Source organism: Plectropomus leopardus, chromosome 21, assembly GCF_008729295.1.
Source record: "Plectropomus leopardus isolate mb chromosome 21, YSFRI_Pleo_2.0, whole genome shotgun sequence".
Classification (NCBI taxonomy): Eukaryota; Metazoa; Chordata; class Actinopteri; order Perciformes; family Serranidae; genus Plectropomus; species Plectropomus leopardus.
Window position 1 is genome coordinate 7520997 of NC_056483.1, and position 27200 is coordinate 7548196.

The window sequence follows — 27200 nt, forward strand, 5'->3', positions numbered from 1 at the left end:
CTGTCACGATATTTTAGGTGTGCAGACTGATATTCTCGTCTTTGCATATTTATCACTGAAGCTTCAATTCCCCAAAACTTGTATTTGCCCTAGTTATATGATTGCTAACAATCATCATTTTGAATAATTAAATTAAACAAATTCATGGAGTTTAAATAATAATCAATAGATCAACAAAAAATGATCAACTATTTTGATAATCAATTAATTGTTTCACTCATTTCTAAAGCAAAACTGTCAGAATTACTTCTTTTTAAATGTGATTATTTGGTGCTTTTATTTGTCATATATGATTATAAACTGAACATTTTGGGGGTTTTGGATATGATGACATTTTTAAGCACCAAGGTCAACTCAGTAGATTCAGAGTTTTTATGTTTGGAAAGAATCTAGACTTTAATAATTAATATTAAAAAAATGTCTAAATTGACCTTATGTGGGCTTCCTTTAGAGAGTGCTTTGTTTACTTTTTCACTGACTTCTGGGAAATCCCCTTGCCCCTTGCAGCAGCGAGATCAATTTTACATGAATCACAATTTTTGCCAGGAACTGGTCCAGAGTATATAATTTATCTCTGTATAAAATAAAATAAATGAAGCTGAAATCATTTTACCAGAGCATGGTCCCATTTGTCGGATGGTATGTTTTGCTCCACTGAGGATGGTTAGCAGCTCGTTCTGCTCTCTTAGCTCGTTCTCATCAATCATCCGCAGCTCGCTTCATACACCAGGAAACTGCCAGGATATTGATGACGCAAGCACAAAATAGCAGCGCAGAGCAGCCCCTGGCCTCTCTCACTGTATTCCCCTTGATCAGCCGTCATCCTATTATGGTGCTGTGTTTCCACAGAGGGACCTGAGAGGGAAGGAACTGCGAGATAAACTAGATCTCGCTGTGAGGGGATTCACTGTAAATGAGGCAATGCCCCTCAAGGGACTGCTGCTGCTGGCTGCAGGTATTACTGACTGGGAAAAAAAGGATTAGCACATATTTTGAAGTTGTATGGGTCCCGTCACTCTCTGTCAGGTGCCACACCAAACAGTACATGTTCAGTACATGTAACCCAGAACAGCACCTAAAAATTTTTAAGCTGTATGTGGTTTTGTGGGTTAGCTTACCATTATCAGCATTTAGGCCATGTTGACATGAAAACAGACCTACTAAAAATGGAGAAACCTTTCCTTTGCATTTAAAAAAGAAATCTGCATCCATATGATAACATTGTGAGAATGATCTTCGTGTGCACGGATCTGCAAAAACGATGTACAGTAGTATGCATGCCAGGACAGTAGTTAGCTGAGTAACTTTAGGATCCGTGCGTTGCCAGATACACAACAGAGGGGGTTGGGAATATTTTGTGCCAGAATCTGAAATCTAGCAATGACCAACTTTGACCCAGGCTGAAATATGTCAGCAACTACCCGATACAGACACTAATGTTCACCAGGGGATGAATCCTGCAGACTTTTCCTTTGGTCCCACCAGCAGGTTGACATTTTTTGTTTTTTAGTGAATTGTTGCTACAACTGTTAAATGGATTGCCACGGTTTGGGTGGATAAGCATGGTGTCCAGAGAGTGAATCCCAATGATGTTTGTAAACATCTGAATTCAGTCACCAGGTCAAAATGTGTGCCCCTTTGTATCATTTTGTATCCCCTCTCTACGGTCTGTGAACGCAGCGCAGGTGGAGCTTTCCATTAGTTTCTTTTTTCCTCAGCAACAGTTTGTTACCCTTGTGATGCATAATTGATCTGTCGATCGGCTCAGATTAGACTGATGGATGAGAGGAGCAGCTGTTGCGAGTGAGTGCAAGCTTTTAGATCCAGCAGAATAAACGGACAAGTTTCCTGCTCAATGTGCCTTAACCTTCTACTGCTCCATCTGTACCCAGAGTACATTTTGTGCTCCAAGAGTGCAGTGCAATGAATAACTGAACAATATATAGCTTTTTGACCTAAAAAATTGAAAATCTAATTGTCGTGGCAGATGTTTTAAGCATGGTGGTCCGGGAAATGTAACCCTAACCTTGAAATGTAAGTGTGTAGTTCGGTGGAAAGAAAATAGTTCTTACATGAAACTGCTTACAGCAAGGTTTGTGGCTTGTCTTGAGTAATGAAGTCACGATTTCTGGGAAGAGAAATTACTGTTGACATTTTCAGATGTATTTTTTTTGGCACTTTGAGCACCACAAGCCAAGTGCCATCTAGTTCCATTATGTTGGAGAGACGGCCACCATCTGTATGACTGATATTTCCAACACTCAGCAACTCAAACCGAAATAATCTAGATTGATAAATTCAATTTTCAATTAAATTAAATTCAAAACACTTTATTCGTCCCTGAGGGGCAATTTGTCAGCCGCACAGAGTAGAATGGTAAAAAACTATACATAACGACAATGACATAATAAAAAAAAATAGCACTACAAGTAAAAGGAAAAATGTGAATTTTTAATTTATTTTCTGCCTTATTTTTTGAGTCTTTTTAAGAATGATTTATAATTGTTTGAAGTTGTTTTTCATCCTTGTTCCACTCCTTTTCAGCGTTGTGGATTTTTTTCTATGTTTAACTTTTATAATAGTAATAGATGTGTGTGCACAAAAGCTTGTTTATATAAGAACAAATTCAAAATGTGAATCTAGTTTTTAAGTCCCCTAACCATGTGGTTCGTTTCTAAGTTTCTAGGTAGCATCAGAGCGCTCTTAGATCATGTGATTGGCAGCCAGTGAGTCCATCACCTCGATGGGATGATGCACTTATCTAATGCACTGGCACATCATGGGATGCTGGGTAAACACTTTTTTCATAGGCCTGTCAGTGTCACCTTGACGTCCATGCGGCCAATCCCTCTTTTGCCACGCCAGAGCGATCATTACTCCTCCCCCTCTTCTATCTCTCTGCTCACTTCTCTCACACTCACTTTATTTTTCCTTCACAGATGTACAGACAGTCTGTTTTTCCTTCACTCTCTTGCGCACTTGGTATCAAATCCTCCGTGTTAAATATTGGTAACTATTCCTTGTAGCAGTCGCACATCTCTCACTCTTGGCTGTCATGTTGGCTCTTATTGTCTTTGCGTGACGAAGGAGACGCCGTTTGTGGACCGATGATTTAATTGACTTTGTGTTGCTGCGCTGAGTGAAGTGGCAGTGATGGACAGATGGCTGGAAAAGAGGCTTTGGTTCCAGCCAAGAATGAGTCATGCCAAGCCTGAAACTGCTCGCACACTCGCTCAGCCTATTGTCAGCCCACTGCAGCCGGCCACAGTCCGTCAGCCAGAACTGAACATGACTTGGCACGAGCAGTGATCTTCATTCTTCAATCATGATGCATAATGTGAGGTATACTGTGCAGTCCGACCACGCTGCCACATTAGATTCACTGCTGACGCTCGCCTGAATTTTGGCTGTTTTGATAATTTTGTTGGCAGGTCTGAAGTTTAAGATGAAACTCACTTCACTAGATGGTGAAATTTAAAAGCTGGACAGGAAACTGCGGGGTCATTCATACCACTTGAACTCTTGGCTATTTTTACTTTGCTTCTATTTCCTTTTATATGGCAGGATTACGGCACTGTGTCACTACGTGTCCCGGCTAAAGCAGGACATATTATTCTCTAGAATATAGTGTAGTTAATACTCTGCCAAGAAATGCTATCTGTTGGTACACGCATGGTACTTTATATGAAACAACACAGAGTTTAGAGCAAGATTAACATCTCTGTGAGGCTACGGGGTTGGGAATCTTTTGGCACCTTACAATTAGTACTCATCCCAAGTAAGGGGGCTATGATGCAATTATAAAAAAATGTTTGGTGCTTTTTGATGAGTCAAAATTTTTGATAGCTATCTATATGTGATTTTTTTTCTTTTTGTGACCTCTTGCTAATTGTAAAATATAGTTATTTATAACAGACATGAATTTTCTTCCATGATCATTACAATAAAATGGAAACCTTTCTTACATTTTACACAGCATTTTTACTTGGTCTTGTCTCCATTTTGGATAAAGAAGATTTTATTTTGAAGACCACAACTGCAGGGATATTTTGCCTGTGCAAGAAAAACAAGGAGTTAGGTTGATTGCAGCTCTTTTAGTGATTGTATTTATTTGCTCATAGAAAACAAAGGAAAATTCCTACATATACAGTTCCCCTCTGCAATGCCAATGTCATGATTTTGTCTCAGTTTGAATGGGCTTGAAGATAACACTGCTAAGAGTATTTTTTCCCTTACCCCTAATAATGGTGTACAGCTTTGCCTTTAGTTTAATTTTGACATACTTGCAATGATAATGTATGAGCCATTGTAATGTTTAGAATAAGCACCATCTTATGTACTTGTGTTGCTGTTAAAGGATGATTGAAAACATCTGTGCGTTTTAGTAGGGCATAGTGATGACACTGACGAGAACCAGTGTTATTTTTGACGAAATATGAATGAGTCACTACCAGTCATAAGCGCTTGGGATTTATTTTCTAGAAAATGCAAGAGATGCACGTTACTGTCCTTTCTCTTTCTGAGCAAACTATAGAGGCAAGGACGCCATTTGTAATCCCTAGGGAGACATGAGTGAGAGCAGCAGAGTACGGGGTCAGTATGGGATGATATAAAATGGAAAAAGGTGAAAAGAAGTGTGAATGGAAGAAGAAAGAGTGAGGTAACGTTTGGGGCACTGCAGGGAGAGGAAACATCAATGTGAACGTGCATGAAAAATAAAATTAGCAACAGTAAACAAGTCGTAAGTGAGTTTGCAGTGTGGTCTGAGTGGAAGGAAAGAAGCAGCAGTCTTAGTGTAAGAACTGATGTAGAAGACAGAGGAGATCTTGGCAAGGACTACTTGACCATGAGAGCACTTTATGGCTCACATGCACAGCCATTATTTTCTGCATGACTACAGCTCTCCATTTTTATAGTGGATACATATAGAGAATAACTCCTATAGTGGCTAAAAATGAAAATGGAAGCTTTCACATCAAAGAAATTCCTCGGTGTAACAGCTTCATCCGCTAAAAGTGATTCTTTTAGACACAGGAGGCAGCAGTGTCTGACTCACAGCCTCCTGTGGTAATAACCACAGTGATTTGTAATGTCCTAACTTAATGATCGACCATGCTACTGCTGCATGTAGAGGTCACTGGTGGTCTTACAGCAAGGACCTCTGTCCAAATGAATCAATAAGAACGGTATAGAGATCACAGGACAATTGCTTTTTCAATTCCCTCCATCTCTCTTTCTCTGAAGAATGCAAATAGACGGCCAGCTTTCCTGTTTGTCTGTTCTGTCTCCAAATGTTGCCAGTTCAGATTTGCAGCCCATTTTCTTTATAAAGTGCGATTAATTTAAGACAATTCTGCAGAACTCGATTTCGGCCCAATGCCAACTTTCAGGGCTAATGCATTAAGTACTGTGGTGTTTATGTGGCAAGGTAAAAGGTTTAGAGGGCGTATTAGTGGATGGGACTGTAACTCTGCAACATTTAATGTCGTAGGTATAATGTATGTCATGATCACCATTTAGTTAAGTGTGTTTTAGCATAATATTTGCTAATTAGCATGAATCAAAAAGTGCTCAGTATGTGTTTGGTTGATGAATTAAAATTCTGACCTGAAGAGCGGTCGACAGAAAGTCAAAGGAAATTTATCCTGTGGAAAATACTAATGTCTTTAAAAGCAGTCTATTTCACTTAAAATCCCATTTTTTTTAACCTCATTTTGGAGGTAGAGGAAAGGTCAAAGAATCCCTAAACAATATACGTGTACCAAATTTTGCTCCAATCCATTTAGCAGATGATAACAACATTTCACAGAATGAGTGAAAACTTTGAATTCATCCACTGGGGAACATGGATATATGTAGCAAATTTCATGTCAGTCTATTTGATAATTGTTCAGACATGTTATTAAAAACAAAAACAAGTCATTATCATTCATTTGTACAAAATTTCATTATCATCCATCCAACAGTTGTTTAGAGTTTTCAGTCATGACTAAACCGATGCTCTAACAAAAATTGTCATCCCAAGTTTGGCTAAAAAGGAAACCGCCATCAAATGTGATGCAGGGTTTTGCTGAGAACAGCTGTGAAATACTTCTTTAAAGGTATGCTATGCAGCATTGTTGATTACTGTTTGTAAAGCGAGAATAAAAGTAAAAACCAACCCCAGATCCACTCTTGTTAGGTATTTTGCCTCGCCAACACACAACTAGTAGGTCATAAGTGATGAAAATACAGATTAGTTTACCTTTAGAAGATTTACAAGTAAGATAGTAAGTAAAGCTTACAAGGTTTTCAAGAGTCAGCTGTGTGGAGACGTCTTTGTGCAAGGCACCAGATTCCTGCTTCTTTGAATGGATCTGTGATTCTCGGTCTGCTGAGTGAGCCCAAAGAAAGGGCACCTCTCCTCACGGACCTAAGCAGTATCATACTGCTGTTAGATTATTATTAGTGGCCTTTGTGCGGGTGACACAGTGCTGTCAGTATCAGTGTGGCAGCGGGTCTAGAGGTCAGTCATGTCAGGAAGCCGGAGGCTTGTTCTGTCGCTGTGAGTCTTTGTCAGCGTTGCTATCAGAGCGCAGCCTTCACAGCTCCACCAGTCTCATCTCTGGGCTCCACGGCTCCACGTTCAGAGCATCTGTGCCCCGCCCTGAGAGCTCCGGAGGCTACTGTCAACACACCGCATGGAAACATATGTGACCGTAGCATGTTTTAAAAAAACAGGCAAAGCTGCTGTTGGGGTTGAGATGAGTAAAGATGTGTAAAGTAGGGCTGTCGGTGTTAACGTGTTACTCGCAATGCAATTAAACTCTTTTTTTTAATCAATGGCCAACATTTCTGTCTTTAAGATGCTGTATAGGCTGAGTTTTAAGGCTAAAGTGATGATCTGGTGCCAACCCAAGGAATACAGTGGTACCAACCATGTCATGCAAGCTTCTCAGGAAGGGGGACGAATAACACAACAAATTTGGCCATGGCCATTTCAGGGGGATCCTTGACCTCTGACCTCAAGATACCCGAATGAAAATGGGTTCTCTGGGTACAGATGAGTCTCCCCTTTACAGACACGCCCACTTTATGTTCGTCCCATGCAGCATTATGTTGTCATTTGATTCCTAATTAGGACTATCTCAATATGGACTTCATGACTGTTTAATAATGCAAAATAATGGAATTGAAAAAGTGATTTCAAAATGCGATTAACTACTGAAATTCTGCCATTAATCACGATAAAAAATTAATTGTTTCACAGCGCTAACTTGAAGTTATGATTGAATATGGATGGATGGATACATATTTTCATGTCCTCCATCTATGTTCAAAACATACTCTACCTCACTTAATCGCCCACCTCGTTAGGGTAATTGGTCTTAATGAGCTAAAATCACATTCTCCTCCCCCAGCCTTTCCTTTCACGTAAGATGTGTCATTTTTAAGTGCACGTGTCTTGTTGAAAAGACCCCGAGCAGATGGAGGCGTGTCATTGATTGGTTATGATAAGCACCACTGATTAGCATGTCATCCTTTGATCTACAGTTAGTGCTCCTCGGGGAGTGACTGCTGGTCATAAACTAGAGAGCCTATTTCAACCGCTGGTCCCACGGGCCGACCCTCTGACTCCTCTGACCTCACACAACCTTATGACGGGTCAGAACGAGGTGCGTCATGCGTCGGTGGTGCAGCAGTACAAATAAAGGGGACATTTTGAATAATCCTTCTGTAGGATTTAACTTTGGCTGTTCCTTTTATGAGGATGGGAAATTTTTAATTAACGCTGTAATTATTCTCATTTGTCCTGTGTGGCTTGGCGGTGCGCCGCTCACATGTAATGAATCACTGCTGATCTGACAGGCGAGGATTTAGAGCAGCTTTTACCTCAGAATCCCTAATGCTGAGGCCAGAGCAACAAAGACATGATGTTTGTTTTTTTTAAGATACAGTATATTTCCCTCTTATTTCTTTTTCTTTCATTGTCTCTCACACAAATTTTGTTTGACCAGCAGTCCAACACTCAAATATATTCTGTTTACTCTCACATATGACAGAGAAAAGTGGAGAATCATTTTATTGGTGAAGCTAAAACTAGGTCATTTTTTGCATTTTTGCTTGAGAAATGAATAAATTATTAATTATGAGTTATCTGCAATAAAGGTTCTCTTAATTGACTAATCTATTCACATAATTGTTCCTGCTCTAATTTCAATTGATTATGAACTGATCATTTGTTTTGTTTCTTTTCCTATAACATTTTAGACTAGGGCTGCAGCAGTGTATCAGTGTTAAGGTATACTGTGGTTATAAATATTAGTGGTTATATTATGTATACTTATCTATGTATTGAAAAAAGTGCAAGAGAATCCTAAACTTAAATTATTTTCAAAATGTAGACTTTTTAGAAATACTTCAATGATAAAAATGGTTTCAAGTTCAAATTATAGCAATGAAGCGTCCGTTCAACACAGAACTCTTCTGGTTTCATTTCCTTAATAATAATAATAATGTGTAATAATACTGTGATACTGTGAAACCACAACATTTTCTGAGACAGTTTCCATACCCTCAATCCCTTACTGTTGCAACTTTTTGTCAGAAAACAGTGAGAAATGTCTGATCGCAATTTTTCTGAGGGAAAAGTAGCATATTCAAATCGCTCATTTTGTCTGACCAATCATCCAAATTTCAAAGCTATTCAATTTAAAATCATGTAAAACAAAATAACATCTGTAAGAAGAAAAACAACACCAAAACATTCAAGATGCATGGTACTGGATAATGTTTTTTTATTCTTGCTTAAAAACATTCTTACATTTCATCTATTCAGCTCTACTCAAATTAGACAATCAAGATTTATTTAGGTGAGGCTTACTAAGCAAACACTGCAGTAGAGTCCATGCATATTGAGCTCTAATGTTTATTGTCTGTACAGCAGGAGAGCCTTGTCTTGTGTCTGATGAGCTTTTTGCACCAGTAACCATTCAGAAATATAAAAGAAACATCCAACCCATGTTCCCGATAATGTTGTTCCAGTAAACTTCAGCTCTGCTTGTCTTGTTGCTTTAGTCTCCCCAATGTTGTTTTTGGCTGATAAAAATTACAACACAGGGTTAGGGGGAAGTGAATTATTTTTAGCTTCCAGAGGGAGGGCTTGAAAGGGAAAGTTTGAGAGGCAGTGCATCTGTGAATCGATAATAAGAATAATGATTACAGCCCTAATATGATGCATGATAAAAGTGAGCAGCTGGAGTAAACAAGCTCCTCACCCCTGAGACGACAGCAATGTGACGCCTTTTTTGTTCAACAGCTATAAAGCTTTTATCAGGGTGAATGTAGTTTGCTTAAATGTAAAAAGAACAAAACACAGTCACGTACTTGGAGCTGTTGGTAGAATATAATCAGGATCTGGATGACAGTTTAAGAGCAAATGTTTGACTACAGCACAACCATGTTGGAGAAGATGTGGGGCAGTAAATGTGGATCATAGCCTTGTGTTATGGCCCATGTTTTTGGAGAAGACATGGGTATGATCCACAAAGCGTTGTCGCCATACGTCATCCATCCACGCCGCCTCAGTGCTGAAAGCAAGCACAGCCATAGCATCATGTGACCTATAAAAGCCCAAAAAGTGTTTCCATTGCAGTTTTGAGAAACATGGCTTTTTCGATTTGCCTGAAATACCATCTCACGCGGCTGTAGGTCGTAACAGCAGACAAACAGTGAGTCATCCCAAATATCTGACAGTGTCAGAATTTTATTCCCAGACTGTGATAACGCCCATCTTTGAACCTTCTCACTGTGGGATGTAGGAGCCACGACCAAAGATATCGCCATGTTTCTTTCACGATGGTAATCTTTTGTCTGGGACACCCCAGAATGGCACAGTGTATACCGGGCTTAAGTTGAACAGGAAAAAAAATCAGCTTATTGGAGTGGCAGCATCACAATAAAACCTGAATATCTACTGCAAATCGTCCTCTCAGTTTATGACACCTGTGTGACTGCAGACATAAATAAAGGAATGAGTGAGGAGCAAGCTCAAAATAACTGATCCCAATCACTTAAAAAATGCGTTGATCGGGCTAATACCGATCTTTCTGATCCGATCTGGATATCCCTAGTTTGTTTGTTTTTTACTATATTTTTTCTTTTGTTAAATTACAACAAATAAACACATAGTCGACGCATAAACAGTGTCCATATAGCACATGCACATTCCAGCACTGCAGAGACACAATGAGCAGATGGACTGTCTGTGAGGGGTGAAGGGAAAAAAATGTGGGGAGTGACAGAGGAAGAGAAGGAGGGGTGTGTTGAGACAGAGATAGAAAGGCAGAATCACAGAAGGAGTGTGCAGGACATGCATTGACAAGCCGAGACACAGAGTGAGAAAGAGGGGGCTTGCAGCACCTGAGAGGCAGCAGCTTCATTAGCATCAGGAGGAGAGTCGCTCACAGGCAGCCACACCAGGACGCGTGTAGATAAACTGCTGTTATCCATTGCTTGTGGAGCAGCACGGGGAGGCTACAGCGGAGGAGGAGGAGGAGGAGGAGGAGGAGGAGATCGAGGCTGGAGCTTGAGCGGGAGGCTGAGAAGCATCGCTGCCACCTGACTTGCACTGGGAGCCAGCTTCAGCACCTGCAGCGGCAGTCTGAGCACTCAAGGAGATTGGGGCAGACAGAGAGAGAGCTGCTGAGATTATGCGTGGGGCAGAGAGCTCCTGTGGATTCCCCATCTTTGGCAGCGGCAGCAGCAGCAGGAGGAGCAGGAGCTGTGGCTCTACAGATAGCAGCAGGGCTAGCTGGAGCTGCAGCAAAACAAGGAGCCCTAACTCCAAAGCTTTTTATTTACCCAGAGATGAAGGTAGCATTTACAGCCAAGGTGTAACAGGAACCAGCTGTCCATGGTGCCACAGTGTTGAATGTACCTGTAGCCAGAGCGGTCGCTGCAGCACTGGTGCAAAAGTGACCACAGCAGTGCAGTCAGGTGTAGTTTAGCAGTAGCAGTGGGGGGCAGCAGCTCAGGACACTGAATGACCAGTGTGGCTGATGAAGGCCACCTGGATCCGCTTGCTGAAACGAGCCAAGGGAGGTCGCGTCAAGAGCTCCGATGCCTGTGTAAGCAGATTCTGAGTGTGCTTACATCGTCTCTTTTTTTTTTTTATGTGCCTGTGCATGTGTATCTGTGCGTCTCCACTTCATCCATCAGTCCACAGTGTTGGGGTCAGTGTGGCACGGTTGTGTATTGCCTGGTGATGATGAAAAGCTGGATGTTGTTATCAGTTATGGCTGTCAGATTCTGGGCAGAGCTCCACATTACCTCCCTCTGACCCACTGGGACGATGTTCACGATCACGCCCCATCGTTAGCCGTGACCTGATGGAATAATCATACCTGGTATTTTCACCTGCACTTTTCATGCCAAATGTAGCTCATAAAAAGGAGCCTGATGTGCAATATGATGCCAAGTTAGGACAAATAACAGAATGTGGGAGTGCTGTGTATTCAAACTCGAGCTTGAGCAGTGTTACACACATGGTTTTGATGCTTGTTGATGTTTTGAAATCCTCTGGGAGATTATAATGATCATGGATGTGACGACAGCAAAAGCAACACATGGATAATTAATGAGCTTGCTTTCAATTCATATTGGATACAAAGCAGATGAGAGACGAGCAGCAGGGTTTCATTGTAAGACTGAGTACATAAATATGAATCACCGTGTATTATGTATGGTAACAACACTTGTATCGTCTCTATACATAAGTCAGGTAATGTAAGTGGAGAGGACATCCTCCTTTGTATGTACGTGATGGCTGGGTAAGTCTAATCAGGCACAGAGTGAGGGAGGCTATTTTTAACTCAGACAGCAGAGTGTAATGGTGCAGTGAGATGAATGAAGACCTTGTGTGGGTGGCATAGTAGCGTGCAGGTAAGGATAAGGCTCACACTGCCGTCACCTTTTTAAAAAATCCCTTCTTTTAATCTTAGACCGTGACTTACCATAAACTGATGCCGATATGTGGCACTTGGAAATTATCCTGTAGTGTAAATTCTTATCAAAATAATAATTATCAAATTATTATCAAAATCACAGTATGGCCCAAACCGCGGGAGCTAAGATTTTATTTATTTATTTTTAGATAAAGGCTAAAATTCTTAAAAACATACCATTATAAATTAAGCTTTGTGCTAGCTACAGAGATGCCCCAGTCTACAAACCATATTTCAGACATAAGGGAGCATGCTTGTTTGGTACAGACCCCAGCAAAATTCATGTCATCGTTATTTTATATATTTTTGTTCTATGAAACATAATGCAAGATTTACCATTACTGCTCAAATCACGATTCATATTGCAGCCAATATCCATCAAATTAACCACAATTTAGCTAAACTAACTAACTAACTAACCTAAAGCCAAATATACTCTTCTCTAACCTCTTTGTTGTTTCTTGTGACTGACATTGGTCCTTTTGAATGAACTAACATCTTGATAATGTGTTTGTTATCCAACATAAATAAGGAAGTTGATAAATCCAGTTATAGAGAATGGAGAAATGGAGAATTGTTTGCAAATACTTCCCAAAAGATGGACTACAGTTAGGTTTTATTTACAGTATATGTCAGTGATTTTCTTGTTGTTTAAAACATATTTTGCTCCGTAGCCAGAAAACCTAAAACCTTTTTTTTTTTTTGTTTTTCTTTATAACTTCAGCTTTCCTGATGCAACTGTTCTCTGCCTTTGTAGGGCATTGTAAACACTACGGTTTATGTAGTGTGCAGGTACCACTTTAACTACCTCAGCAATTATTTATGATCTGTTTTCATGTAGTATGTAACAAGAAAGGAAGTGTGAGCCGCACTAATGCTCCGCAGTCAGGACTGTAGTAACTGTGTGTTTTGGTATGTCTCCTTGTTTATGAGTAGATCTGTTGCAACCACATATCACATAGACATAGTGGGACCTGGTGTTCTTCAACATTTCCCCCAGTGTTATTCACCCAAGGATCACGACAAATCTGCAGGCGAGCAGCTGAGAAAGAGAGCTAAGGATAGACTGAGAGCTGCTGGTATGTGATGCTTTGACAGACAGTTTGTGTCCTTTGGCAGCCTTTTTCAGAATAAGAGGAAGTGTCCATAATTTGCTGCAGATCCAATCAGCTCCTGTGGTTTCCTCGTGTTGTTGCAGTAATGTGATTGATAGTGGAATTACATGCCTGTTCATTTTATTGAGCACAAACTCTACATTCATTAGTTCATGAAAACAACTGAGATGCCTTTGATGATCAGAGTTTATTACTTCAGTCTATGTGGGTGTCTTTGCGCATTTATAACTTGCAGATCAGATGCTCGGCTCCAAAGTTTTTCTTTGAAGAGGTGGGGCAGTGCAAAACAAATTGAGTCAGGATGCTATGAAGCCCACCTCTTTCTACACCTGTGGTTTTTGAAGTGTGAATCCAGATTGCTTCAGTATATTTGTGTCGCTTAAGTGTTAATGTTTGTGTCTCTGCAGGGTTCGGCCGACTCCTACACCAGCCGTCCATCAGACTCCGATGTGTCCCTCGAGGAGGATAAGGAGGCAGTGCGCAGAGAGGCAGAGCGACAGGCTCAGGCACAGCTCGACAAGGCCAAGGTTGGTATCCAGCAGCGCTAAGGTCACTCTGTCCAGTTTATACCCACTGAAACATTTGCTCTATGGGGGGTCAGAAGTGATGTGTCAGGGACATCATGAACAGGCGCTACAGACTAGTTTGTTCTTTTACTTTTATTTTTCAGTGAGAACATTTGTGGGAAGTGAGAACTTTTTTGCTGCTCAAGGGTAAAAAGTACCCAGTGGAGGTTTTGCCCACTAGTAGTGCTATAAAAAATGTGTTTACTAGTGGGTTCCAGTTATGTTTATACTGTGAAACCTGCCGCTGATTTCACTAGAGTTGTTCAGATACTGATACAAATATTAGAAATGCCTCCGATACTGGGTATTTTTTCATTTTATTTAGCCTTTATTTAATCCCATTGTGATCAAAGATCTATTTTGATCAGTATGAGTCTATTCACCAATCTGATACCACGTAGTTTATTGTTAAACTTAGAAGTAGTGCCACGCCAGCATTAAACAACAGTTTTCCTGCAACAATTCTCCCTTCTGCTGCTCTAAATCAGTAGCTTGCAAAGCAAGTTGCACTGTGCAGCCACTGGCAACTGCTGTTTTAAAGCAGCAACAAAGAATCGATTTCCAGTTAATAATGTAATCTTAGCCGCCAACAAAATGACAGCAATTTGGCAATATTTTATATAGGAAAGTCCTACTGGCAGAAAGGCAACGTGTATAGTATGCAAGGCTATAGTTTCAAGGGACGGCACGAGTGCAGCCAATTTTAACACCAGCGATTGCATAAAGCATCTAAAGATGCATCACACAAAATAGCACGACAAGTTCACCACAGCTAAGGAGAAAAAACAGGACACACTGCAGTAGCAAGCTTTGGGTATTGCATTCAAATTCCACAAAGACCAGCCAAAAGCATCAAAAATATCAGAGAAATTTAAAGAATGTGTTGTTCTGGATGACCAGCACATCATTTGTTGAATATTGCTACTTTATTGATCGGATCAGTACTTGGTATATTGGTCAGTTTGCAAGTTCAAGTATCAGATTTGGTGTAATAAAGAAAAAGATGGTATTGTGACATCTCTAGATTTCACACTTTATCACTGATTGACAGTTGATTAGAGAAGAAGCATAACATTGTGCCAGGCATGGAAGAAGACGACTGCAAGATAGCAAGCATGAATATTTAAAAAAAAACAGCTCTGCAAATGTTTTATGACCTATAAATAACATGATACACAAAGACTGTTTTGGTGAGTGAGACTGAATATAAACAGACTTCTGTTTATTTTGAGAAAAAAAGGAAAGAAGTTTTTTGGTTAATCTCAGAGTAAAGAGAGTCAGACATGTGCAGTAGCCATGATGATTCGGGGCATGTGCACTGAAAAAAACTGGTTTATTATGCTTGAATGAATGAAGTCTGGCATCAGTCAAATGGCAATGTAAACTTTACTCTGGATGGTTTGTTATTGGACAATTAAAAGCTGCATCTGTTTCCTTTTTGGTTTCATTTCTTGGGCCTTCATGTTTTTAATGGCAGGAAAATTAGCTATCATGTTCTCAGTCTAGTAAGGGGGGTTACCAGTTGTATTTCAGTGGAAGACACTGAGTTTAACAGAGTCTACGTCAGAGCACTTAGAAGGCCAGTCTGGTCAAGGTTTCTCTATTAAGTCGCTGTAATTTTGACTTGAAGCAAAGTTTTCTTATCTCGGACTTCCCCTCATCTCACCTACGCTTAGTCATTAAAACAATAACAGTAAATCATATGGTTTTTCTGGGGTGAGATTGATGGAAAATGCTGCAGGCCTGTCTATGGTGACTATGAGAAAAGCAGGACGTTCAGCTGGTTCCTAAGATGAGGAAAGGGCTTTTGGGGGCTTCTGATGTGAGAGGTTAGGGGTCTCAGAGGGATCAGCGTCACTGTTTATCAGAGCCGAGCCGAGCCTGCTCTGGGCCGCAATTAGCAGCATATAAACAAACACACACACGGCAGAGTAGGCTTGCCTTTGCGCGACAGGAATTGCAATCAACGCTCATTTCCACAGAATCACTCAAATCGCTGACAAGATTTATGTCTTTGATGTAAGAAATAATTCAACTATCTTCTGTGCACATTGTGTTTGCTTCCTGCTTTACAGCTCATTGCATAGCTTCTTTTGTTGCATATTAATTCGAGCAAGTGCCTGAAAAATGAGTCCATTGTCTTTCACTCCGTGTTTAGTGTCTAGCTGCTAGTCTCTAAGCTTTCGGCGATCCATCCATTCGAGCAGACATTTTCCTCCTGTGCTGTATCTGGAGGTAGCTCATAGCTGGCAGAGACTGATCATTCCAGCAGATCTATGTTGTTATTTTCCAGAGTCACCCTCTCTGGCTCACTAATTAAAAAGATAAGTTGGCTTTATAGATAACCTGGCATAGATTACCCCCGCTGGCATTTTACATGACAGATGACTGGTAAAAAATAGCCTCTCAGCGGTCTGGCCACCAGAGAAAGAGCGAGCCGGGGTCAGAGGAAGTGCAGACTCTCTGACTGTGAGCCTCTATGGGCAGTAGCTCAGTATGACTTCCCTAGCATACCTCAGATATTCGTAAGAAGTGGGGACAGAGTTGATGCTTGTAATGTTGCTTCTACACATTATATGGATTTGCAAAGACATACACGCAAATTTAACACTGCTGTCTAAAATTGACCTTAAAAAAGTACTTAGTAATAAACAAACTGTATAATGTCTTATTTGGCTCTTGATAAGCTTTGTCAGGTCTTAGATCAGAGGTTATTTCAGCTTAGGGTCGGAGACTCGAATGCTCCCTCTCTGGCATTTACCAGAGAAGGAGCATTACAGCTGCAATATGGGGTTCAAGGATTCTTGGAGTTTGACCTATAATGGGGACGAAAAGTCAGGCTATCTCAGAATATCTAAAAACCTGCAGGTCATTTTTCCAGAGTGTAGCCATGTTTATGCCTAGTCCAGATCTTCAAACAGCTTTATTTATCCCAACAGGGCAATTCAGTTTCACAATCTACCCACACCGGAAACTCTCAGAAAACAAACGGCAAACGTGTAGCGCTCTGTGCAGAATAGATGCTCAGCTCCTTTTCACGCTGCTTGCATTTGTAGTATAGTGTAAAAAAAGCGCTGCCATGAAAAAATAAAAAAAGCTTTGAATACAATGTGGAATCTGACTTGCTGAATTAGTGCAAACATAATAGTAGATATAAATGTGACCTCATAGAAGTGTTATTTCACTCTGAATATTAACTCCAGGCAAAATGTTACAATAAATGGTAGCTGCAATGGCCTTCATTTATCATTACCTACTGTGTATCCTTATAATATACTAAAGAAACCTTGGATAATTATGGAAATATCTTCCCACGGTAAATTTACGAAGGTTATTGCTCCCTTTGTGCCATATAATACATTTTACAGGCTCTCAGTACTGCCTGAGGCCAGCATACGTAGCTGTAGAGAATTTATTTCAGATCGATCCACAACATCCAAGGTGAAACAATGTGGGGATCGTGATTTACAGTGCGAGATCCCGTGCGTGCTGCTAATGGAGAGGCATGTGGCACGTTACATGGCAAATCAGCCACAGGAAGGGCAAGTGTTCACTCAGTCACTGTAAGCACAGAGGGGACTGGGAGGTACAGTCTGTTGAAATATTCATGGTGCGATGTGATATTGTGATGAGCGTCGTGTGGTGTTAATTGGCTGTGGTCCATCGCGCTGCCTCCCAGGGTTCCCAGTTACAGATAGGGCTTCTCTTGAGCTGGTTATCTCTGTCTTATCTTTGCTCTGCTTCTTATCTCCATGAATGTGTGTCCTCTCACTTCCTGTCCTCTGCTCCCTTTTTTTTGCACCACATTGTCCGCTATCCCTCTGTCCATCTTCTTTTCTTTTCTTTCCCCCATCCATTTTCCCCTCCTCCCACACTTCTTACCCAGTCTCTAACCCTCCGCCTCTGTCCTTCTCCCTCCCTCACTGCAGTCAATATGGCATCCATAATGAAGGCTTGTGTTACGTAAGAAGCAACAGAGCAGTCAGGAGGTGTAGAGCTACTCCACAGCAGTGTAAATGTGCCATTATGTACAATTCCTGCAGTCACCTGTGATACAAGGTGGCATGTTAGGACATGTATGTGTGCGTGATTGCCTACAGGTCTGTGAAATGTCATTAAGCGTTAGAAAGCTTCACCTGTCAAGCGGCCATGATGGATAAGAGCGAGCAGAGCAGCTGGGAGGGAGGAAAGAGGCAGCGGTCCATGAGACACATACATACTATGTACTAATGGACCTTATACCTTCATGCAGCCATGTGACTCAATGCATGCAAACGCCAAGGACGCTTTGTCCTCTATGGGTCCTGGCACGGCACACATTGGATTGGATGATCTCTCCAGTGGAGAAAAACACACACATACACACACACATCCAGCTGACAACCATCCCTTCATAGAATATTTACATTGCTGTCCGCATGAGGAAAATGATTCCAGGAGGATTTCACTAATGTATTATTTCTATAATCCCTCATAGTTCATCACAGTCACTTCACACCTGTTGTATATCAATGAGGCAGCAGTGGACAGTGATGATGAAAGAGAGCGCTCGCCGTCTGTGTAGCTCCTCCTGCAGCCGCTGATGAATTACTCTCACAGCACTGAGCTTCACTGAGCATCGCCTCGACAGATCTCAGGTAGCATTTAGATCTAAGCAAATCCATCATTGTTGAAGGTTGAAGGTGAAAGGGAAAGTGCTGCGTGAAAAATATTCACCTTTGAAACTCACTTAATCTCATATTGAGTATTTAAACCTGCAGTAGCTGATTTTATACTTTAATATGTGAGTGATAATTGACTCCTTTTGTAATTATTTTGACTTATGTTTGAGCACCATGAAAAATGCTTCATGAAATGTATTATTATTATTATTAACTGTAGTACTAGTAATTCTTGTGGAAGTAGTATAATTATACAGTTTTCATTTACCGGTTATCCAGTTCTGGTTATTGTGAAATTCTTCAGCCTCTGATTGGCCAGTAGATCAACTATTTCTCTCTTCCAAGTCAACTTGGGTTTATTTAATTAAGTTACACAATAATTAATACTCAAAAATATGTGTAGATCCGCCTTGCTTCATATATATTTCATGTGCACTGAATTGAAACTCAAATTGTTGGTACAGCTTATTTTTAGGTTGCTATGGGAAAATCTGATTGCTGCTACATCATGCCAGATTTGAGTCCGCTTTTAACGTATTTCACTGACTCTTGTTTATGTTCCAACTGAAATTACAGCATCAAATCTAGTAGGTTTATTTTGGTTTCCAGCTGAATTTTACTCTTACTTCCCCTCATCTTGCTCACTTTCATCTGCAGGTAAATATTCAGCGTGGGTCTCGGCAGGGAGATTACTCTAAGCTACATCCCTGTACGTTCGTTTTGGCTCTTCAGTTGACTTGTGTCATGCTTGTCACACACTCAAAGGCAGAGCAAATGTAATCTGGTTGAGGGCATGACCATGTTTCCAACTGTTGCTGCCATCGCCGCCAGGCTGGCTCCAAGATTATGTCCAAAAGCATTTTATGTAATTCTTAAAGCGATGTGCGTCTCTTGTGGGTATGTTCTACTCTTGCAGAGATCTGAAATCAGCTTGATTGTCTGTGAGCATATGCTTCTCCCATTTCATTTTGTCATGATGTGACCTTATTAAATCTTATTCAAATCCCTTTTTGGAGAAAATGGAATGCGTCACTATGGGCAGAGGAGATTTGATTTTGCTTTTTGTAAAAATATCTGTAGAAAAAAATTTCTTTCTTATATGTGGCAGTGTGGGTGGTTATATCACAGCCTGCAGGTGTGCAGGAAACATTTCATTAGCTGTATGCATTTTCTCAATGGACTGTTTGTCCCATAGAGGATGGTCAGTAGTGATTCGACAGGAAGGCCGGTATTGATTCAACCATTTGTAAAGATTGTGTGATTGATTTATGAACCATTTACACAAGTGCTGTTTGTGCTCCTCATAAGCAGACGCAAGACAAGAGCTCTGTTTTACTATCGGTGTCAAAGTGGTGATTGCTGCAGACGCTAACATGTTGCATCACTCCGAATTGTAAAAGTGTTTAAGCCTGCAGCAGTCAAATCACTCAAGGAGAGATACTAAGTCTGGATGAGTCAGAGCCGACTTGTATCCCTCACCAGGGTTATTTTTATACCTCACACGCAGATAGGAATCACAGCTCTCCAGCAGTGCACAAAAAGATTAAACTTCATACATTTTAAGAGATAGGTCTCCACTCTTTTGAATTAGGTTATCAGGTTACCATTTATTTCTTTTGGACAGTCTGACATTTTAATTTATCTCCTTTTTTTTCCTCCCTGCAGACCAAACCAGTTGCATTTGCTGTCCGCACAAATGTCAACTACAGCCCATGTCACGACGATGATGTCCCCGTGCCAGGCATGGCCATCTCCTTTGAGGCTAAAGACTTCCTCCATGTCAAAGAGGTGAGAGCTTAACTTTACAATCAGACATGACATTCAAGACAGTGACGACTACATTTACAGGCAATTATTCTGATTTTGACAATGGTAAACAACATATTTCATTTAGATATTCAGAATTAGACCTCTTTCTGAATGAAGCATTTTTGGGTTAAGACGAAAAAAATGCTGGGATTATTCAAGTTTCAGGAGAATTTCTCGAACATGAATATAGTGCATTCAGAATATGTGTCTGAATTGGAGTTTTTACCACAATCTGCGACAAACAGCCTCTTCTAGCTTTGCAATCAGAGCTGTGTGTCGAGATGGGCGCCAAAAAGAAAAGCATGCATATCCGCTCAAAAGGAGAAACACCGACTTTGAAACATTATGAAAGACTTGGATATGAACAGGTTTTTGGATGTGCACAAATATTGGAACGCTGACTCTTTAAAGAAGGTGTTTGAAGGAATGAAAGAGGAAAACTATGTTCACATGATCGAATAGTCTACCACTGCCAAAAATCCTCTTTTAATGCAAAATGGCACAAGCAACAGCTGTTCAACTTTTCTATATTTTGACGTGAGAAATATGTTATTCATTAAAAGTACTGGGTCACTTTTAACCCAATTTGGGTCAGTCATGGTTCCCAGTACTAGGTCAGTCTAGCAGCAACCCAGCATTGGGTAAAGTTTACCCAGTACACATGAATATAAAAACCACTAGGTCACCAACAACACCCAAAAAATGTGTTATTCTGACCGACTTTTAAAACAAACCAACCATCTGTGCATCATTAACTAACTTACATTTCTGAGAGCAAGGGGAAAGATTTTGTTCAGCTCTGGGTACATTAACATCATGACAGCACGAAATGTTGGCCTTACACTGCACAGAAATTATAAAATGAAGGGAAATGTTTTGATTTATATCTGTGTAATTTATTAATTCTAGTTACAAACAGTTGTATTGTTTCTATATGTTTCTTTGGTGTGTTTTTATAACAAGAAAATGACAATAAACATAGTTGGGGGGAAAAAACAGCTCATGAAAAAAATGGAAATATCATGGAATCTTCAAATAGCAATTTCCAGGCCTTGAGAAGTTCTGGAAAACTAAATATACCCTGGAAGTTTTTGAAAAGTCTTTTTGTTTTGTTTTTTTGTTTCACAAACCTGTAAAATAATACACAATGTTTCCAAGGCTCATTAGAAATTTGAAATTCCAATGAGATTTTTAATTTTTCCTGTTTCTGGCTGTGATAAATGGGTATCCTTTCTTTAAAGACTACCAAAACTTTTTTAAAAAATGCATTTTTTTTTCTTTAGAAACCACTTAAAATGTTTAAAGACAGAAAAGATCAAAAAGAAATTGAAAAAAAGAACAGATAAGGAGTATTAATCATTGTTTCAGATAATAAGTGGTCTTTGCCTCAAATACATGGAAAAGTCATGGAAATGTATTTGTAAAAATGTGTATGATCCCTGAAATGTAGTCAGTCATGTCAAGAGAAATACAGATGATAATCAGGAGAAGAAGATAACTGTCTTTACTTATTCTGTGTAGAAATTCAACAATGACTGGTGGATAGGACGCCTGGTGAAGGAAGGCTGTGAAATCGGTTTCATCCCCAGTCCAGTGAAGCTTGAAAACACTCGTATCCTCCAGGAGCAGAGAGCCAAACAGGGCAAGTTCCACTCCAGGTAAAAACCCTCATCTGCACAAAAAAGTCTTTGTTTTGGCCGTTAGATTGACTAACATTAATGTAAACTTTGTGCTTATCTCACATGTCAACCACTGTCTCTTTTTAGTAAATTGGGAGCAAACTCATCCTCTAGTTTAGGTGAAGTGGTTCCTAACTCAAGGAAATCTACTCCTCCTTCGTCTGGTGAGTACCTTTGATATGCAACTGTAAAACTCCCAACTTTATACTTAATAGATTTTTTTGACTTTTAAACCAACTTTAAAACACCGAATTCAAGACGAAGGTAAGGTGCACTACTTAAATCCGTCATATTTCTTATTTCTATCTGCAGTAAAGTTGGTGTTTTCCTGTCAGTTTCATGTTTAAACGGCCATAATTGTAGTTTTACATGTTTCATTTCCTGTCAATGTGTAGTAGCACAAATTCTGTGCTACTGTCGATGATGAGTGAACCCTGTGACCTCCTGTGTTCGTCTGTGTGATGGTGGTCTTGTCTGTCTGTGTGCGTAGCCATTGACATAGACGCCACAGACTTAGACCCTGAGGACAATGAGCTTCCAGTCAACCTGCGCTCCCCTAAAGCCAGTCCAAACACTGTCATGTCACCCCTAGCAAAAGAGAAACGAATGCCCTTCTTTAAGAAGGTAAACTCTGGACTACCCAACCTTGTCTTCTTCTGTCCGTCCGCACGTCTCTGACTAAATGCCTGCTTGGCTTCACTCAGCGCCCGTCCTGTTTGTCTACAACACCGTCCTCATCCCTCGGCGTGCACCCGTCCGTTAGCATGCATGCTTGTTCTTAACCTCTCTCTCTCTCCTCTTCCGTCTCACCACAGCTAAGCAGAAGCAGAAGTCGGTAAGTCGTGGCGTGCAGCGCACCAGCTCAGCGGGGTCCGGGGATGACCTCTTGTGGTCTGAACTGTACAAACCCTCTGTAGAGATTCAGCTCTGTACTGACCTCTAACCCTACTCACTGCTCCTGCAATCCTCTGTGTGTCTTTGTGATTCTTTAAATGTTTGTAAGCAACTTCCTGATGAGTGGGAGCTCAGTGTGGACAGTTTTTTAAAAAACTAAAACAGAGTTTAAAGGAATAGTTCAACAATTTTTAGGAGATATGTCTACTAGCTTTCTTGTTAAAATTCAGATGAGAAGGCTGATACCACTGTCATTCCAACACGTAACCCCTCATGAAACAGCAACCTGTCATTTTTGCATGTTTTCATATGGATTTAACAAAGGACATGTATCATATGACATATCATATTTAATTTCCTTAGTGTTTAATTAGCTTTAGACTCTGGGTCGACCGATATTGGTTTTTCAGGGCCGATACAGATACCGATAATTAGTGATTAATGAGACCAGTAACCGATATTTAAAACCAATATGCATTTACAATAAAAATAAAAATCTTTCTGTCAATATTTAGAATTTGGAATATAACAAAAAACTTTGTTTAAATCGCTTTTACAAATGTTTAATTAAGATCGAAACATCATATACATCATAAAGTTCCCGCAACTTTTTTTTTTTTTTTTAAGTCAAGTGAAAATTTAAATCAAAAAATGAATAAATAAAATTAGCTCCCTGAGGTTTTACAAAGTAAAAGTTTCTCCCTCCCATGGTGACACTTTATCTGCACTTTCTAATTCATTAATTAATTCAGTGATCATTAAAATAAAATGCCGATACAGATAATCGGCAAAACGCCAAATATTTGCCCCAATAATTGGCCAGTCCGATAATCTGTTGACCCCTTTTTTGGACAGAGCCAGGCTAGCTGTTTCCGATTTACATGCTAAGCTAACTTAGATACTAGCTGCTCGCTGTAATCTCATATTTAACAGACAAACATTAAAGTGGTTTTAATCTTCTCATCTAGCTATTAGGGAGAAAGCAAAAACTTTCCCAAAATGTGGAGTATTGTTTTCTTTTTTGTTGTCAGCTTATAACACAGACCCATTCATTGTAAAATCTAATGGGTATATAAACAACTATATAAATACATACAAGGAATTTGCAGAGTAGTTATGGTGTATTTATTACAGGTGCCCCATAGTCGAGGAAAACCTAGAAAAGTCGTAATATTTCCCAATCTCATTCCCAGAAGGGAATGCCCTGTCTCTGAAATGACCTGCGATTGGCCAAAGTCTCCCATCAGGATCCAGACTCTCTGATGAAGTCTGGTTCTCTCTCAGTCCATTATGGTTACAATATGCTCAAAGATTACCATGGGGTTTTAGCCCAATGACGCCAAAATGAAACTTCTGTCCCCAGCTTTAAGTCAATTTAATCTTGTAATAATGCTAATGCGTGAAAGTTTTCCCATGCTGACGTTAACCAAGTAATGAAAATCTGAACTTGCGCTACCAAAAGTATTTGTGCAGAACCACATTGTCCATTAATACCCTCGTGTTTGTCAGCAGCAGTGTGCATCAGTTCCCACAACATCCCGAGGGAAGCGCAGTGACGACAGCAAACAGAGAGAAATTGCTTAGAAGTGGAAAGAGGAGGAAGAGCGAACATGAAATCTACTTAAAGCACTCATCATAAAGATAACACAGACTGAGAGAGCAGCTTGAACATTAGCACAAATAAGGAGAGAAAATGAGTAAAAAATACTGCGTGGTGGATATGATAATCAACAGTCCTTTTAAGTAGTCAGCCCTCTGCTTCCCAGCTGTCTGCTCTCCAACAGAGCTTCAGCTTGGATCATGCACTGTTACTGCGCTTTAAAGAGAGAAGAGAGAGAAAGCACTTAGATTTCGCTCCAGTGTGCTGACATATCCGCACATCCTTCAAACATGCTGCTCTGCCAGATGCCCGGGACTCACAGCCGCATCAGGTTCACCGCCTCGCTGTCAGACGCTGACAGAATGTAAAAGCACAGTGCAAACAATTAAAAATACAACAAAAAGACAGCCTGTCCAAAATTTACAAATGACTCGGGAGTATCTAAACTTGGCGCGAACTATAACAACAACGTAAGAATATAATCTCCTGTAAAAAGAGATGATTATACTTTAGACATTTCATTTTTCACCAGCACCGGTTCTCATTAGCAGTTATTCAGATTTTAATATTTTCCTCGAAATCATTACAAATCTTTTTAAATTGCTTTGGCAACATTTTCAATGATGACTGCAACTAATGATTGATTCATCTGCAGCACATTTACATTAATTAATCAAGAAAATCGAATTATATTGTGTCTGACACAAAGTTGACGTATTTAAAGATTACCAATTTAACAGCGGTTACAAGACGGTAGCGATCAAGCTATTTTGATCAGGATATACGTATCTAATTCTGTTGATCAACGGATTGATTAATCAACTAATTGTAGCAGCTCTATGTTTAAGCATCTTGTCAAAATCACATCTATGATTTTGATTTTAAACTGAAGCTGTTATACAAACTGAGCTCCCACTATTTCCCAGGTTTTTCTACCTGCATCCTTATTTCTTCCTTGTTTTTCAGTTGTTGTTGATCTACTGTAGCTTTTTCTCCCTGTCCGACTAACCTCTCCTGTCACGTAGTTTTCCCTTTTATTCACTGGCATCAGAACCATGAAATGAGGGAATTTATCTATTACATTTTAATCATCATAAAATACTGTAGTTTACTGTAAAATGCCTTGAAAAGTAGACAACCTGATGAAAATTTGTGAAGTAAACTGCTAAATCTACTATATAAATCAACGCTCGTGTTTTGTCGGGCCAGCGGGGACGTCCCATTTCATGGTTCAAAATGTTCCAGTGCTTTTAAATCTAGTCTGGGTCATTGTTGTTCCAAATCCCACAAGTGATTTGTGATGGTGCGTGTTTTCTTTGTCTCCATGAATGTGAGCAACTGTTTTTCTCCTCTCTGAAGGCGGAACACATACCTCCGTACGACGTTGTGCCTTCCATGCGGCCCGTGGTTCTGGTTGGACCGTCACTGAAGGGCTACGAGGTAAAGGCAATTTTAAACACAACACTGCTTTTACTGGGAAATTATCTGCAGAATGTGTGTCCCTTTTTTAACAGTTTTGTTAAATGTATCCCTCCACAGGTGACAGACATGATGCAAAAAGCACTGTTTGACTTTTTGAAACACAGATTCGAGGGACGGTAAGTTCCCCGTGACCTTTTAAAATACTCATCCCGCTTCCTTCCTCATTCCTCCTCTGCCTCTCCAGCTCTATAGGCTGGTATTTATCTGTCCCCCGAGGTTAGCCGAGGGAGTGTGTAACAAGTTTGTTTGGCCTGGAGATGTGTGCTGCTGCTTTAAATAGTCGCTCTCCATGTCCTTAATAGGCCATAGTGGGCCCTAGAGCAGAGCAGGATTCTCTTTACTCAATGTTTAGTCCATCCACCCATCCGAAGCAGAGCGGCCGCGAAGTTACACAACACTCACATCCACTCAGACCACCAGCAGCTGAAGTGGATGCTGTTAATTCTGAGTCCTGTTCTTCAAATATGATTTAACACAACATAACCGGATAATTCGGTTCTTAAGATTCACTTTAAGATGTTTTACAGTATACTCTTACTTTGAAATAAGAGCAACAGGAGTAGTTATGCAGTATAGTATATCTGACATTGTTCTTTACATTTTTTTCCACACCTTAATATTTTTTCCACAATTAATTATAACAAGTAAATGTGGTCAGGCCATAAGTAATGTGTAGTAGTGGAGAAGGCACTCAGATCTTTTACTTAACCCTTTGAAACCTCAGCAGATCAGCTTGATTTCTTTGAAGAACATAGGAATAATGCAATTTGCAACTTAAAAAGTAATTACCCCCAAATTTGCATGAAATTTGGTAAGAAATACCTGATAAATAGCCTAAAATCATACAAACAGACAAACAAAAATGGGTAGTACAAAGAAAACAAAGTTGTGGCTATGATCCGGTCAGTGTTTTTTCAGGTTTGGGCTGAAGGACTCATTGCTCTGATTTTAAACCACCTTTAGACATAGGTGTAGATTTCAGGGGGGACGGCGGGGACACATTCCCATATATATTTAGAACATGCATTTGTTTTCCCCCAATAAAACTATGAAAATAGCAGGGGACTTTTATTTTTGAAAGAATTAAACACATTTACACCATAAATTAATAGAAAAAAGGCACAAATTGCAGCATTAAAATTCACCACAACATGTGTTTACATTATTTTCAAAGCAACGTTATGCAAGTTTTAGTTATGATTTGAACCTCCAACCCAAAAATTTGGTGTTTGATGATCTGGGAATGTGACTCAGAAATAATCTAAAAGTAGTATAATGTTGCTTTACCAAATTGTATAATCATAGTCTTTTGTTTGTTTGTTTTACTCTCCTCTCTATCATTTGACTCTGATTCTCGGCAGCTGTTTGCTTTTCTATTTTTGGTCTTAATACACGTCAAATAAAGTCCAT

At 40.0% G+C, this 27200-nt stretch overlaps 1 protein-coding gene across 2 annotated transcripts in view; it reads left to right on the plus strand.

Moving 5' to 3' along the window:
* The window catches only part of cacnb2a (calcium channel, voltage-dependent, beta 2a), a 76968-nt gene that overhangs the window by 39486 nt on the left and 10282 nt on the right, over positions 1-27200 (plus strand). For both annotated transcript variants that reach the window (XM_042510101.1, XM_042510102.1), the window contains 7 exons: positions 13507-13626; positions 19992-20114; positions 21657-21793; positions 21902-21978; positions 22305-22438; positions 25668-25748; positions 25848-25906. In XM_042510101.1, the coding sequence (XP_042366035.1) occupies positions 13507-13626; positions 19992-20114; positions 21657-21793; positions 21902-21978; positions 22305-22438; positions 25668-25748; positions 25848-25906 (731 nt within the window). The remainder of the gene's footprint in view (positions 1-13506; positions 13627-19991; positions 20115-21656; positions 21794-21901; positions 21979-22304; positions 22439-25667; positions 25749-25847; positions 25907-27200) is intronic.